Genomic DNA, 16404 nt, shown 5'->3' with positions numbered 1-16404 from the left:
CCGCGCCCCCCCCCCCCCCCCCCCCCCCCCCCGCACCTGGCCTTCCCGGGAGGGCGGGTCAGGGCGCAGCGACCACACAGAGACGGGCCAGGGAAGCTGCTGGTTTATTTGGGAACCGTGTCTGCCCGGTAGGTAGGGGGCCGGGGCCGCTCTGCCCACCTGGGCCTGCTTCCCACTGCTGAGCTCCTGTCCTCGCACCAAGCGGCTTTTATGGGGAGCGCACTGAGCGTGGGGCGGGGCTGCTGAGTCTGTGTCAGACAGAGACGGGTCAGGTCCTGACTGGACGTCTCGGCCGTCATGGAGAGACGGGGCGTGGGGTTGCCCGCTGGGTGCCCACCGCCTCAAGGACTCAGTGGGGCTCGAGGCCTCGGGGGCTCCACGTGTGGAGGCCTCCGAGGCAGTTACGAGGATCACGTCACGCACAGTTCTGCCGCCCACAGCGGGGGCTTGCTGCCGTAGGAGTGTCCCCCGCCGTGTGCCCCGCCGGCCCCCTCGGCCTCCAGGACCTCGGCGGCCTCGCCTTCCCTGTGGTAGGGGGCCTCCAGGAGCTTCAGCACCCGCCGCACCTGGAGAAGAGCAAGAAGAGGGGTTTTAGGGCCTGCCCGTCCCTCCTCACCCAGCCCCTGCTGCCGGACCCAGGGACGGAGGAGGGGCAGGTGTCTGCTCGCCTCTGAGAAGTCTCCGTTCTCGGCAGCCTCGATGGCATTCTGTGCGATGTAGTTCCGCAGGACGTACTTGGGGTTGTTAGCACGCATGACGCGCAGGCGCTCGGCCTGCCAGGTGTCACTGTCGCCGGCGCCCTCCCTGTCCTTCTCCAGCCGGGCTCTGGAATCACATCCAAGTTCATCTTTCCAGCAGATACCCCCTCCCACGCCTCCCGGGCTTGGTTCCCTGCATGGGGAGTCGTCTGCAGCCACGTCACAGGGAGATGGTGACGCGGGCGGTCAGCGCCCCGACCTGGAGCCTCACCGACCCCGGATGGCAGGGCCGGCCTCACCTGTACTCCTGGAGCCAGTCGGCCCAGTGGCTCCTGTTCCTGCTCAGAAGCTCAGCCGAGCTCAGCTGCTCCAGCCGCGACTGCTGCTCCACGCGCTCCAGCTCCTTGGTGACGTTGGCTCGGGTGCCGATGAGCGCGAAGAGCTGAGGGTTCGACTGCGCCAGCATCAGCATCATGGAGAGCTGCCTGTGCAGAGGGGCAGCGTGAGGCGCGTCCCGACCACTGGGCGCCCGGAAGATGGCTGTCTGGGCACGGAGGAGGTGGCAATGGCTTCAGCGGCTCTGCTGTGCCACCGCCGACAGCCCCGGTGTGTGTGTGGGGGGGGGCGGGGGTGACCCGGGCCGACGGGCGAGGCAGCCGTCCACCCCTGCTCTGCGACGGCCCTTCCGTGCCGTGGAGCAAGTGCACCCCGAGGGGCGGGTGCCGCAGGCTGACGTCTCCCTGCTGCTTGGCCCCTGCCTGTGTCCCGACCCCACAGTGACTTCCCCCAGGGGAAGGTCACTGCTGGCTGCTTCTCCACAGTGACCGCAAGGCTGGGTCCTCGAGGGCCCGGCGAGCAGGGACAGCACTGACACCCCCTTCCCCAGTCACGCTGGCTTTGTGTTCCGTAGGCCCTGCTAGCCGGTCCTCCCTGTGCGTCCTGGCAGCCAGCAGCCACTCCCCACAGCGCTGCACTAAATTCTCTCGAACCACAGTCTGTTGGCTTGTTTATCAAAACCCGGAAACCGTGCTTCCCACGTCTTACTCGGAGCATGGGCTGCACCCCCAGGACAAAGTGTGCCCCTCCAGGGGAGACAGTGCAGGAAAGCGTGGCCTGGCTGGCGATACCCGAGGGCCCACGGAGTCCTTCCTGGGCAGACGAGAGCCATTCCGGGAAGCTGCCCCCCCAGCCTGTGCCACTGGCCTCCCTGTGCGGTGGCAGCATTGCCGCCCTTCCCTCTGACCAGTGGGCCTCAGCGCCGCAGATGTGGGGGCCCGCCCACTTCCCCAGGTGCCCGAGCTAGCTCTCCCCAACATCCCAACATGCTCTGTTCTGAATGGTCCTCTCCTTCTGGAAGCCCATTCCAAGGAAGGGAGACCTGGGTACCCACCGGGGATCCATCTGGGGTCGGAAGGCGAGCTTCAGCTCTTCCAGGGAGGCACACTGTGCGGTCAGCGCATCCAGGAACTCGGGCATGCCCTGGGGCTCTGGCCCAACTGGGAAGGAGCTCAGCAAGTGGAAGGTGTTTGTGAAGTCGGCACCTGCAACACGCCAGCGCTCAGGGTGCAGGTGGAGGCCTGGCCCTCGCCTCCTGCACCAGCGCCCACGACGCCGGGCAGCCTCGTCAGGGTCGGGTCCGAGGGCTCCCGACACCTGCTCTCCAGACTCCTCCTCGTCCCCACACACCTGCCACCCAGTTTGGCCACCACTCTGAGGTCAGTACGGCAAAGGCACCAAGGTCATCCCTGGCCACTGTTGCCGTGCTCACAAGCCCCCCAGCCTACTAAAGGAGCCACGGGGCGTCAAGGAGAAGCCCCTGAAACACTTCAGAACAAACAGGGCTCAACACACAACAGATACTCAGAGTCCTCAGCCCGAGTTGTTGAAACACTAGGAAAACATCCTAAAAATACACACAGAAGGAAATGAGAAGGGAACCAGGACAATAAACGAAACACAGAACCAGAAATGGAGGAAATGAGGGACAGAAAACAATAAAGCGGCAGAAGTCCTCATGGGTAATGACTTTAAAAGTAAATGGATCAGCAGACGGCCTCTCCTGTGCTGTCCCGCCCACCCCTCCACACTGGTGTCCTCCATGAACTGCTGCTCTAGCTTAAAAAAAAAAAAAAAGACTGGCAGGATGGATTTTTAAAAAGACAACTACAGGAGCGGCTGGGGGGCTCAGTGAAGTGTCTCTTGATTCGGACTCAGGTCATGATCTCACAGTTTGTGGGTGCGAGCTCCGTGTCGGGCTCTGTGCTGACAGCACTGAGCCGGCTTGGGATTCTGTCTCCCTCTCTCTGCTCCTCCCCTGCTGTCTCTCATGCAGACTCTCAAAACAAACCTACACACTCCATAAGATACTTTCAACTGGTTGAGTCAGACAAGTAGACTTTCAGTAAGAAATCGGTAAATGACCACGGTTTTCCTTATATACTGGTAAAACAGTTCATCAGAAAGATTTTTATAAGTGTATGTGCCAAACGAGCACCAAAACTTACAGAGCAAACCTATGTAAAACGTAACAAGAAACAGAATGGTCTCTAAGAGCTGGAGGCTTTAGCAGCCCACTTTGGATAATGGCTGGGATGTCTGGACCGCAGACCAACAAGGACACGGGGAACTTGAATGCCTGTCACGCTACTGCACCAGACCTCAACAGAACTCCGTCCAGTCTTCTCAGGTACACGCGGGACAATCTCCAGGGCAGATCACATGTTCAGCCATACAACGTAAGTCTTAATATGTTTAAAAAGACGTATCTCTTCCAACCACAGTGGGATGAAGACAGAAATCACTAACAGAAGGAAAGCTGGCAGATTCACAAATAATGTCAAAATTAACCAGTGGGTCCAAAAAATAAAAACAAATCACAAGGAAAATTAGGAAATACTTAGAGGCAGGAAAATAAAAACACAGCATACTGAAATTTACAGGAGGCCACAAAAGCAGTGGTCAGAGGGAAATTTATGATGCTAAATACCTGTTAAAAGAACAAATCGCAATCGCAAGAAAAAAGTAAATTTGCAATTGTGTGGTGATGGATGTTAACTACACTTACGGTAGTGATCATTTTGCAGTGTGTACAAAGAGTGACTCATGTCGTACACCTGCAACTAATAGTGTTAACGTGTCATCTCAAAAAAAAAATCTCAATAACTTCACGTTATACCTGAGGGATTAGAAGAACAAAATAAGACCAAAGCTGGCAGAAAGAAATAAAGGTTAGAGCAGAGGTAAATGAAATAGAGAACAAAAACCAATGAAACCAAGAGCTGGTTCTTTGAAAGGATCAGCAAGACTGACAAACTTTTAGCTACTGACAAAGAGAGACACGTTCAGCTAAAACCAGAAATGAAAATGGGGCCAGGAGTGTTGATTATACAGAAATGAAAGACTCTGAGAAGAGTGAACAACTGCTTGCTGATAAATTAGATGACGCAGAGGTAATCAGCAAATTCTCAGAAACACAATCTGCCACGACAGATTCCGAAGAAATGGGAAATCTGAGTAGTCTTGTGACAAGTAAGGAAACGGAATCAGGAATCAAAACTCTCACAACAAAGAAAACGTCAGGGCCTCACTGGTAAGTTCTACCAAATAGCAGAGAATCATCACCGGTCCTCCTTCAACTCTCCTGAAAAACAGGACAGGACAGAACATTTCCTAACTCCTTTTATGAGAGCAGCATGCCTAGATACTGAAGCCAAAGCTACCGCGGACCAACCTCCTGTACAAATGTCGACTGGGGCCCTCCTGATGGGGTCTGCGCCCTCAGGAGAAGAGCCACCAGCCCTCGCTGCCCCTCTGTTCTCTGCCCTGGAAGGAGCCCCACCCCAGCAACCTGGCCACGCTGCACCCCGATCTCCGACCTCCAGCCTCCAGAACTGTGACAGATTGAGGTCTGCTGGGTAAGCTGCCCGGTCTGTGTGGTTTATTACGGCGGTTTAACTTGACTAAGACGGGGCGCGAAGGGAGGAGCTTCCCCCACGTGTTCATCTCAACTGATGCAAAATGGTAAAAATACTCCAAACTAGGAATAGAAGGAAACCCTCAACTTCACAAAAGCCGTACCTAAAAAAGCCAGACAGCCTCATACTTAACAGTGAAAGACAGAGAGCACTCCCCTGAGGGCAGGAACAAGGGAACACCCACTGGACCACTTCCGGTCAACATGGTACCAGAAGCTCCAGCCAGAGCAGTCTGGTTAGGTCCACACGGGATCCAGCAACTCCGCCTGGAGGTGCAGCCCCAGAACTGAGGACAGGGACTCACACGCCTACTGGTATGTGTTTTTCCTCAGCAGCCCAAGGGTGAAAACAAGTGTGCATCAGTCCATAACCGGGGAACAAAGCGTGGTCCCTGCACACCACGAGGTACCTCTCAGCTTGCAAGGGACCAGAATCCTGATACCCGCTGCCCCACCACAGATGAGCCTTGGGGACGCTGCTCGGTGGAGGAAGCCGGCACACGAGGACGAATCCCGTGTGGACCCCTTTCACGTGAGGTCCCTGGAGGAGTCAGATCCACAGACAGAAGGCAGAACGGGGGCGCCAGGGGCTGGGGAGGCAGACGGGGGTGAGTGCAACGGGGACAGGGTGTCCGCTTCGCACACTGACGAGCCTGGAGACACTGGCTGCGCCACAGTGAACGTGCTCGGTGCCCCGACCTGCTCGCTTAATGGCTGACGCGGTACGTCTCACGCGCTGTATTATTTCACCCAAATGAAAAGGCCAGGCCCCCCCGTGGCGCACTCGCCTGGCCACACTCACCGGTCAGGTGCATGGTCTCCAGGAGCTTGGCCACCAGCACTCCATCGTCCTCCAGTTCGGCGCGCACGAGGCCCAGCTTCCTGCGCATCTTCTGCAGATAGTGCCGGCGGAACTCGGCGTCAAACTCCTCCGCCAGGATGGCCTCACCCAGCTCGCGGGGCAGCTCGGGCTCCAGGGCCTCAACCAGCTTCTGCAGGTTCCACTTGCACACTTCGGGCTGCTTGCTGTATGCGTAGCGCCCGGCGTTGTCCGAGGCATTGCACACGTGGTCAGGGTCGTACCTGCCACACAGGGTGAGAGCCATCAAGGGGACGATGCGGAACCCCCGGGGGTGCCCAAAGGCCGTGCCTGTGTGGCCACCGCTCCCCTGCCCCTGCCCCGGCCGGACCCCTCTGGCCGGGTGCATCCCCCCTGCTCACCACCTGCTCCCGCCCTGGCCCCTTCAGCCCACTCCCGATCTGGGAGTGGAGGCGCCCTTTTAAAACGCTTCTCTGCTCAGAACCTTCCAGGGGACGTCTTCCTCTGGGAATGGCCAGCCAGGCACGTCCAACAACTAAATGCTGGACAAAACGTCCAGAGCAGATGCATATACCCGCAGGCCTCTCCCCAGCGGTCCCTGCACTGTCGGCGCCCACTTGCTGCCCCGGGCCACTCACCTGTCCAGGAACCCAAAGGGCCCGTAGTCGATGGTGAGCCCCACGATGCTCATGTTGTCCGTGTTGAGCACGCCGTGGCAGAAGCCCACACACTGCCACTCGGCCACCATCCGGGCCGTGCGACGGGTCACCTGCAGCACAACAGGCGCGGGTTGCCCCCTGCCCCCACCCCTTCTTTCCCGCCCCGATTCCCGCAGGGCCTGTCCTCTGGCCTCCCCGCTGACACGTGTGGGGAGGACAGGACGGAATGCGTGCGGAGGAAAAGGCATCTCGGACGAGCAGGTGTGTGGAGGCTCCAACCCCACGTTCGCCACCTCCCTCTTTCGCATACTCCCTGATCGTGGCTTTTACCCAAGAAACCAAAAATGTCAGGGAACCTCGATATCCCCGCGACTCGGGCCCAGGAGGACAATGGCATGGACATGAGGAAGTCCGCACACGAGCAGACAAATCCTGCCCTTGGTCCAGGCTGCTGTGCCCAGGGCCCCATCTCGTCCTTCGAGCTGCCGGACAAGGAGGCCAATGACCTACCTGCCGCGGCCCAGTGGGCTGCCAGCGGGCCATTCACGCAGCCCCGTCCACTGCCCATGCAGCCCCTCGAGGGTGCCCGGCCAGCACCCACAGGCACTGGCCCCAGACACACCTGCCCCGTCACCCACCACGGCTGCGAGCGGAACCCTGAGACACCTCCGGGCAGCCCACAGCCCAGGCGCTTGCCCACAGAAGAAGGCAAGAACCAGAGCGTGGCTAAAACAGGTCAAGAGAGTGGCCAGGGTCGGGCAGGACGAGGCCCCACAGACACCTGCTTGGCACTCCTTCTCATGGAAGCCGTGCTCAACCGTGCCCCTGCCTTCTCCTTCACCCCCTCGCTGACACTGCAGGCCCTGAGTGGGTCAGCTGGTGGAGTGCCGCGGCCACATTCTCAGTGTCATGGGTGACCTCTGCACGGAAGCCACGCCTGATGGCCCTTGGGGGCAGGGGAGGCGCAGACGCAAGTCAGCACCTCCATCAAACCGAGGGACTGGGTCGGACAAGGTGTGCATGGCTGGGTACCCAGCGCATTGGGGTCATTCCCTTCACACTTGTCCTGCGGGGCTCGGCGGGGGCACATGGACACACGCCAGTGCCACTGAAACAAAATGATCCTTGGTTTGTCCCAGGACCCCTGACCTTGACGGAGGGTTTCCAAGAAGTCGGTCCTGCTCAAAGCCAACAAGTGGTGACTGGGTTTGGGACAGGGGAGTGACCGACAGGGGCAGGGATACCAAGTGAGAACCTCTGTCCACCAGCCAAGTAGACCGGGTCCTCAGCAGCAGGTAGGGCCGGGGCCAGGGCACCGCCACACCTACCTCCCGGAAGAAGGCCGCATTCCTTTGCACGCTGTTGTCGGCGTGAGCGGCCTGGATCTCGGGATAAAACGTGCCGATCACATAGTCCAGCATCTGTACTCGAATGTCATTCCTCCCCACACTGGGGCCCTCGCGCCCTGTGTGCTCATCTGCAGACTTAAAAATCTCAAAGGATCCGAACCTGGAGGGAAGACCCAAGTTTTTAACAGGTTAAACGTGACTCTGCCCCGTCGTGGGAAGAAAAGTCTGGCTGCTAGATACCCGCCTAGGAGCGTGGAAAGAACACGCTGATTAAAACAAAGCCAACAAGAACAGAACTAATCTTTCAGTGACACAGAACCAGCCTGACTCTGGTCAAGTCCCACACAGCCCCGGGTGTGCATGCGGGAGGCCCAGGAACACAGGGCTGACTCCGGGCACGAGGAGGGCTCCGTGTCCCTCCCCCTGCGTCGAGGAGCACGTCAGTGACGGGTATCCTGTGGTGGGGTGACAAGCAGGGTCAGCAGTGGCTCTCCACTGGGTGTCACCCGGAGGGTGTGAGGCACCGTTTAGAGACATTTTTGGTTTTTAGGTCTGGCATCAGCCCCGGGAGGTGGTGGGTGGAGGCCAGGGGTGCCGCCCGACCTCCGGCCAGGTACAGGGCGGCCGCGCGGCAAAGAGCAGTCCTGGGGTGAGGCCGATCACTGCCCTGGCTCCTCTGTCCCCAGGGGGTGAAAGGAAAAGCCAGGGACTCTGAGCTGTAGGCGTGGGTGGGGCCAGCAGGCACCAGGGGAATGGCCCCGTTGCCCCTGATACACACGGGGTCTGCCTGGCTCCAGGAGGGGGCCCTAAGATGCCACAGCCACTTCCTGACAAGCGTGGGTTCAGGTAAGCAGAGTGGAGCGTGTGACGCCAGACAGCGCGGTGACGTCACAGAGAAACAGGCTTGCGTCAGGAACGGGAACCAGAGAGGGTTCCGGTTAATGAACTGAGTGGAGAATGGCCGCAGCCAACCGGAGCTCGTCAGGTGTGGAGCAGCCTGCGTTCACGGTGACACAAACGAGGCCATTTTCTTGGCGACTTTGATGCAGTTCCTTCTCATGAACTCCCAAGTAAACCGCTCTATACCGCCCCCCCCCCCACTGCTGCCTCGGGGGGCCCGCCCACAGCAGCCTCCCTCCAGCTACACGGGCTGTTGCCTGGTGGGAACGGGCCCGGTCGGGGAGTGTGGGCGGGCGGGGCACAGTGACCAGTGACCCGCACGTGGGACAGGGTTCCCGGCCCAGACACGCCCAGGGCCTTTTGCACCTGCGACTCCGTCCCCGCAGGTGCAGAGCATCCACCTCCTGGACGGTGCGCTGGCGCTGTTCTAGGGACCCGCCGTGGGATGGGGGGTCCAAACGGCGTGTCACCGTGGGGCGTTTCATCTACCAGACTTCCCCGCTGTCTAAGCACAGACCTACAGCCTGACAACAGCAAGCGTTCAGACAGCCCGAGGGGACCCCGGCATTACCTTAGAAAAGTGGAAGCTATACGCAACACAACCGTGCACTTTTCATATTTTGGATTACCATCATAGAACACGTCGCGGACAACTGTGGACTGGGATGTGACGCAGGCCCCGGCCCGCGTGGTGGGGATGCCCAGGTGGAACATGGCCTCGCTGCACAGGAACTCTCGGATGCTCGACCGCAGGACTTTGCGGCCGTCAGCCTGTCTGAAATCAAACACAGGTCATCGTGCCATCAGGCAGGCGTCCACTTGACACCAAGGTTCAGGCGGCAGATGGGAGGGACTGAAAGCATTCCAAGGGCTTCCTAAAAATCACCCACGGGCAGCTCTAATGTGACTGCGCAAGAACCCTATCACACATGCTACCTGGCACTGATGAGGCCCGAACGTCGCCCCAGACCCGGCGGCCAAGGCACCGAGTGCCGGCCTGTAGCCGGAGGCCAGGCCGAGGACGGTGAGGGCCACCTCGGGCCTCCCCAGCGGGAAGCAGCCAAGCGCCACACACTCACCCCGTGCATCTGCAACTTGGTTCTTACAAAGAATTCGTTTTACAAAAGCACTCCTGCGGTAACGCACGACAGCATCGTTCGCATACGAAAGGGGGATCTCAGAGTCCCTCGGACGGATGGACGGACGGCCTTGGAGGGCTCGAACTGCTTTTTTTACCCCAAGCCTCTATTATGATTAAGACTTTATCAGAGCAGTTCCAGGCTCACGACAGGCCCCCTGCTGCCCTCGTGGCCTCTACCGGCAACGTCCCCACCAGGTGGGACATTTGTCATCATTAGCAAGTCTACCTGGATGTGCCATCATCACTCAAGGTCCACGTTTAAACGGGGTCACGCCCAGCGCTGTGTACCGTGGGGGTTTGGACAGATGGGTGGCGACGTGGACCCATCATTAGGGTACCGTACACAGACCGCTGCCGCCCTAACATCCTCGTGCTCTACCCGCTCACCCCTCCCCTGTAACTCATGATCCTTTCTTCCTCTCCGTACTCCCGCCTTCCTCGGAAGCTCGCAGCCAGAGTCGTAGCGCAGACTGGCTCCTTTCTCGCCGTCCTCCTCCATGTCTTCTCACGGCCCGAGCGCTCGCTTCCCGTCTGTGCAGAGTCCTATTCCCTCGTCTGGAGGCGCCACGGTCCATTTGCCTCCTGAAGGACATGCTGCTTGCTTCCAGGTTTTGGCAGGTCTGAATAAAACTGCTACAAACATCCACGCGCAGGGTTTTGTGTGGACACAGGCTCTCGGTCTTTCGGGTAAACAGCAGGAGCACGACTGCTGGGCCACGAGGTAACGGCACCGCCTTGCACCCACCAGCAAGTGGGTGGAGCACGTGCTCCCGCTGCCACACGGCCCCCGGCGCCTGGTGCTGTCGGTGCCCGGGTCTGCCCCCCACCCCCACCCCCCGCAGGTGTGCGGCGGCATCTCGTAGCCGTGAGAATTTGCATTTCCCTGGTAATTCACGAGGTGAAGCGGCTCTTCAAGGAGCTTGCTTTCCTTGTCTCCTCTTTGGTGTCGGGTCTGTTCAGGTCTTTGGCCCATTTTAAGGGCCCAGGTTGTTTTGTTTTCTTATGATTGAATTTAAGAAGTTCTTGGTCTACTTCGGACAACACTCCTTTATCTGATGCATCTTTTGCAAATATTTCCCCCCGTCTGTGGCTTTTCTTTTCACTCTCGATTTTGTCTACCGCAGAGCACAAGGGGTGTTGTTTTGTTTTGTTTTTGCAGAGCAAAAAAGTTTTAACTTTAATGGAGTCCGGCTCATCAATGACTTCTTTCATGGATCTTGCATTTGGTGTTAGATCTAAAAAGTCACGTCCAAACCCAAGGTCCTCCGGGCTTTTTATCTTCTAGGAGTTTTATACTTTTGCACTTAGGTTTATGATTGCTCTGAGTTTACTTTGCGAAAGGTGGCAAGTTCGTGTCTAGATACCTTTTGTGTGTGTGTTCAGTTGTCCCAGTGCCATCTGTTGGCATGACGATCTTTGCCCCTTTGTCAAGGATCAGCTGGCTGTACCGAGGGGGAGGTCTGTCCTTACTCCACGGAGCAATCCCTTCACCGACACCGCATTTACCTAACGCCTATGGTTTTGCAGTAAGGCTCGACGTCAGTAGTGCTGGTTCTCTGGTTTTGCCATTCTTCGTGTCATGTCGGTCATTCTAGGTCTCTTGCCTCTCTGTGCAAACTTTAGAATCCTGTCACCAGTATCTACAGAATGACCTGAGATTCTGTTGGGATTGTACTGAAGTCAAATTGGGACCAAGTGACACCTTGACAATAGTGAGTCCTCCTGTCCGTGGACGTGGAATGTCTTTCCATTTCTTTATTTTTGGCATCTTTTATCGATTTTATAATGTTCCTTATAAAGACCTTGTATATGTTTTGTTAGATTAATACCTATTTCGTTTTGAGGGGTGCTAGGGCAAATAGTATTGTTTTTAATTTCGAATTCAAATTGCTCATCGCTTATACGGTGAGGGGACTGGCTTTTGTATAGTTTCGGATCCTGCAACCTTGCTGTGACTGCTTGTTCATTTTGGTCCCATCTTTGGGATTGTCTGTGGATGTTTATCCCCAAACTGAGACAGTTTCGTTTCTTCCGTCTCCATCCGTATGCCTTTAATTTCCTTTTCTTGTCTTACTGCGTTAGCTAGGACTTCCAGTATGATGCTGAAAGGCAACGGTGGGGGAAACAACTTTCCCTTGTTTCTGATCTTAGTGGGAGAGTTTCCAGGCCCTCACCAAGTAGATGGTAGCTGTGGCTTTCTGTAGAAATTCTTTATCAATTTGAGGAAGTTCCTCTCTTCCTAGTTTGTCGAATTTTTGTCACGAATGGGTGCTGGCTTTCGTCAAATGCTTATTCTGCACGTATTGTTACGATCGTGGTCCTCAAGGCTCCACTAGACACATCTACGCCTCCTGCCTCACCTTGCCTATGGCTCATCCTCGTGTAAGTGACACCTCTAGAAACCAGACCTGGCAGTCACCCCAGAGCTCACTGTGTCGGCCTCTGGCCAGCGTGACCCTCGGTTCACAGCTGCACTCCACTCACCTCCTTCTAGTCTATGTGAGGACCTGTGACAAGGAAACCTGTCCTCAAATGTCATTCCACCCTTCCCTGGCCCTGGGAATTACTTCTAATCCGGTTAGATTTCACATCCAGTAGGAAGCTAGCACAGCGCAATTTAATCTTGAATCTGATAGAAATGGTCCTGAAAATACACAGCCGTATTCTTGCTCAAGGCAGGGTTCTCAAAGCAAAAGCCAGAACTGAATGATTATACAGCAAGGGTAAAGGGCCTCGGAAAGCAGTCCTGCACCCACAGAGCCAGAGGACACATGACAACAGTCCCTTTTCCTGTACACCCATGTCAGTGCCCAGTGCAGCTGCTGGGATGGACCCAACTGAGGGAAAGCTCTTCCGTACCTGCCAGGAGAGGCATATCCTGAAATCCCGACCCCATGGCACGCAGGAGGCAGAGGCGAGAAGTCACCTGTCCACCCCCCAAAAGCCACACCTGGGTATCCAGCAGCAGCTGGCTTTAAGCCACTCGTAGCCACTTTGGACGTTAGCCTCAAGTCTTGCTGAAGCTGGGGACCACAGGACACAGGGAGGGGTGGGGTGGGGTAGGCGGGTGCCAACCTGAGTAAAGGGTAAATTACTGCTTTCTTTTAAAGAAAAAATATTCTAGGGGCACCTGAGTGACTCAGTTGGTTAAGTGTCTGACTTGATTTCAGCTCAGGTCACGATCTCACAGTTTGTGGGATCTGTCCCACAGATCGTGTCAGGCTCTGTGCTGAGTGTGGAGTCTGCTTGGGATTCTGTCTCCCTGTCTCTCTCTGCCCCTCCCCCCCCTCGCTCGCTCTCTCTAAAAATAAACAAATGTTAAAAAAAATATGTTAGCAGACCTCAGGTCTGAAAACATGGGACTTAAAACTCAAGTCTTCAAATATAAAAGGCAACTTCCAACAGCAGATTACTCACAAAAAGGTTTGTCTTTATAACTGGCAAAAATAAATGACCACAAAGGAATACATAAAGTTTAAAGGTGCTCAAAAGAATGAACAGGCCTTAGGGTGAGAAGCACCCATTCCAATGAGCAGAAACTTCCGTTAGCCACTGGTGCAGACAACTCTGAGCAGGTGCGGGTTGTTTGCAGGGGGTGGCGGTGGCGCTAGGCTGAACTCAGACTTCACAGACAGAAAGGTCTGGAGCCTGGGGGAGGAGGAAAAACCAGTTATTCTGTGGGTCAGAGATGGAGCTGCTGCGGGGAGACGGGGAGGGGCGCACTCAGTCCCTGGAGGGAGGGCAAAGGGAAGTGGCCAGAGGGGAGACAGGCCCTTAGGATTTCCCTGCACCTAAAACGACGACTTGGGTATAACTTTTTCAGCCATTTAACAAACACGGACTAAATGCACGAACTGTTTGACGGAAAAGAGCAGAACAGACTGTCTGTACAGAAGAGGCAGGACGGCTGCAAGAGCACCCTGCTGGGTCAGGCTGCTGGGATCTGGAGCCAGGCTCTGGCCCACAAGTGCCTGGAAGCCTGTGCTTGGGAGGATGTCCACTAGGGGGATGGGATCTGAGGAGGTCTTTCTTGTCCCTTCCAGGGCACTGGCCGCATCTGGGATGCCAGTGTTGGAGGGAAGCAGACTGCCCAAGTAGCTTTCAGAGCGCTGACAAATCACCCCGCCTCCCCTGAGCACCGGGGCCAGGCCGGGGGTGGGCGGGGGGAGGTGGGGAGGACGCGGGTGTCTCACACAGAACTGATTCCAAAGTCCTTGTGTCGTTTATGAGAACGGGACAAGAGCAACTGCCAGTTGCTCTGCGATCAGAGGCGGCAGGATCCCTCACTATACGGGTCGGAGGGGACAAGGGCACTTGGCAGCAGCACTTCAGCAGGGGAGGAGGCCCAGCGGCCACTGCCCCTCCTCCTGTCCTCTCCTTCTGATCTCAGGGCCTTTGCACAAGCTGTTTCCCGTCTCCAGGATGCCGGACCCCTCTCATGTCCTATGCCCCTAGGTGAAACTTCCAGTTACATCTCACCCCCAACTAGGGAGGAAAACGGTGGGGCTGCACACACCGGCCCCGCCCCATCCCACCTGGAGAAGGGCGTGCGGGCCGCCTTCGGAGGTCAGCCCCCTCCGGGCCCCAGCCACCCGCCCCGGCCCACCTGGAGAAGGGCCCACCTGGAGAAGGGCGTGGGGCCGGCGCCCTTGAGCTGCAGCTCCCAGCGCTCGCCGGCCGCCGTGCACACCTCGCCCAGGTACATGGCGGCGCCGTCGCCCAGCTGCCCCGCGAACTGGCCAAACTGGTGGCCGCAGTAGCAGTGCGCGGCGGGCTCGGCGCCCGGCAGCAGCGCGTTGCCGCTGAAGAAGAGCGCGACCTCGGCCTCGCGCGCCTCGCGGGCGGCGGCGTCGGCGGGCGGCGCGCCCAGGCCCAGCAGCGCCAGCGCGGGCTCCGACAGCGCCACGAGGCGCGGCTGGCGCAGCGGCGCGGGCCGCACGCGGCTGAAGCAGGCCCCCGGCACGGGCCGCGGCGCGGACGGGGCGCCCTCGGGGCCGGGCGGCGGCGTCTCCACGGGCAGCGCGCGCAGGGCGCGGTTGTCGAAGCGCAGACCCGCCAGCCAGCGGGGCGCCGGCTCCATGGCAGCGCCGCGTGCGGCGGCCGAGGCGGAGCAGGGCGCGCGCGGCGGGCGCTGGCCCAGGGGCGGCGACCGGACACGGGCTGCCGCGAGCAACGCCCCGAGCGCTGCCCTGAGAGCGGCCATCCGCGGGGCCGCTGCGGCGGAAGTCCCTCTGCCCCGACAGGAAGTCCCGGCCCCGCGTGCCCCGCCACCCAATCACTGGGGGCGCAGCGTTTACTACTGCGCCTGCGCGGGCCGCGCCCGCGAAGGCCGGTCTCTGATTGGTTGCAGAGTACGCCTGTCCGCTCCTGCGGTTCCGCCCCGCGGCCGCGGAGTGGCGGGCGTGGGGATGGGCCGGGAAAAGGACTAGCGCGCCGGGGGCTGGTCCGCTAGAGCGGACCGGGGAGCGGGGGAACGGGGCCGTCTAGAATGGCTGCTCTGCGTGAGGAGCCGGCAGGTCCCTGGAGGTCCGACCCGGGAAACACCGGACAGTAGGGACTGAGTGCTCCGAGTGGGGTGACCGTGCTGAGCGACGTCCCTAGTAGACCGCCAGGGTGAAGCCAAGGTCAGCCCCGGCCCCGCTCTGTGCCGAGGGTCTGTCTCCGGATCGTCCTCTAGCTGCGCCGGGCACCGGGACAGGAGGGAAAGAGGATGTTTGTCCAGGAAGGTCGGTGGGGACCGCCCGGGAAGAGCCCCAGGGCAAAGCCAAAGCTGAGATTGGGCGAGACTCTGGCCTGGAGCCTCTCCGGTGCAGGAGCGCCTTTGCTCCCGCTCTTCCTCTGCTCGGAGCAGGATTCCTCACAGGAGTTCTGGATTCCATGCCCACCCGGCGCCACGCTGCTCCTTAAGTGCCGCCTGGCACCCTGTGTTTTTCCTTGCATAGCACTTCCCTGAAACGACCTGAATCCCTTATTTTCCTGTTTCTTCTGTCTCTCTCCTCACCCGTGCCGCTGGAGGGCAGAGTCTTTGAAGGGTCTGCCCCCCACCCCCAAAGACCCCCTCAGGGTCACTGTTGCTGAATAACTCAGGTGTTCAGTTCAGAGGAGCCTTGAAAAGACCCCTTGATGCCTGCATGGAGTGGGTGGCCCTTGGAAGGGTTTGCCAGTGTCCCCCGCCCCCCACTCCCGGCCCCATACTGGAACCGGAGACCAGAAGCTGGACAAACATACAAGCTCCCTCCTGGCTGGATTCTACACTTAAGTTCAAGGAGCTACCTCTGGAACTTTCTCCTGGGGCCACAACGTGGGTTTCCCAGACCTCGTGTGAACCGTCTCTGCCCCTGCCAGCTGAGTGGCATTGGGAGACCCCCTCAACCCCTCTCCAGCTGAGTCCTCATCCGTGTGGGGGACAGTGAGTTTAGGCCCTCATAGATGCTCAGTGCCCAGAGTCTCCTGCAGTCTGACACTTTCCTCCCCATCTGGGCCTGCTGGCACAGTGCCCCGTCCCCAGCCTCCTTCCTAACTGCCTAGGGAAACTGGCCCGAGCCCATCTCGTCTTCCCCAGGTCCCAGGCCCTTCTGACTCATCTCTTTGCCCCCTGACCCCACCGTCTTGCCCACGCTTTGGGATCTGGTGGGATCGGGTTCTTGAAGGCTCAAGAGCACCAGGCTGTGTCCCGCTGGCCGCCCTCACAGAGGTCACAGCCAGTGGGGGCATCGGGTGGGTGGCAAGGGTTCCAGCAGGTCAGCAGGGACGGGCAGTGCCCTCCCAGACCTGGTGACCTTGCTTCTGGCCTCAAGGTTGGGCTTCGTGGATTTCCCCAGGTGCACGGACAGGTGTCCTGGGTGGGCAGCGCTGGGTCTGGGC

General features: G+C 58.7%; 2 protein-coding genes across 6 annotated transcripts in view; one reads left to right on the top strand and one right to left on the bottom strand.

The window, feature by feature from the left end:
- TUBGCP6 (tubulin gamma complex associated protein 6) overlaps positions 1-10182 on the top strand; it is a 30835-nt gene extending 20653 nt beyond the window's left edge. Inside the window, exon 26 of one of the 4 annotated variants that reach the window (XM_043563042.1) lies at positions 9986-10182. The gene's annotated coding sequence lies outside the window, so the exon portion shown is untranslated. Of the gene's footprint in view, positions 1-440; positions 1692-9985 lie in introns of those variants that run through there. The other 3 variants (XM_043563041.1, XM_043563040.1, XM_043563039.1) reach the window with 3 other exon arrangements.
- On the bottom strand, positions 86-14764 carry SELENOO (selenoprotein O). 2 transcript variants are annotated; one of them, XM_043563043.1, is made up of 9 exons: positions 14163-14764; positions 8971-9174; positions 7479-7659; positions 6130-6260; positions 5474-5754; positions 2089-2239; positions 998-1183; positions 669-825; positions 86-566 (listed from the first exon to the last, which is right to left on the bottom strand). In XM_043563043.1, exons 1-9 carry the CDS (start codon positions 14741-14743, stop codon positions 402-404), a joined length of 2037 nt encoding a protein of 678 aa, XP_043418978.1. In that variant the 5' UTR covers positions 14744-14764; the 3' UTR covers positions 86-401. The 2 variants fall into 2 exon arrangements, with proteins under 2 accessions (XP_043418978.1, XP_043418979.1); XM_043563044.1 differs by lacking the exons at positions 86-566; positions 669-825; positions 998-1183 and adding an exon at positions 1656-1847.
- Positions 14765-16404: the final 1640 nt, after the last annotated feature.

Source organism: Prionailurus bengalensis, chromosome B4 (assembly GCF_016509475.1).
Source record: "Prionailurus bengalensis isolate Pbe53 chromosome B4, Fcat_Pben_1.1_paternal_pri, whole genome shotgun sequence".
In the NCBI taxonomy this organism is placed as follows: domain Eukaryota; kingdom Metazoa; phylum Chordata; class Mammalia; order Carnivora; family Felidae; genus Prionailurus; species Prionailurus bengalensis.
The sequence above is the reverse complement of the archived record's forward strand: the minus strand, read 5'-3'. Positions and strand labels throughout refer to the sequence as shown.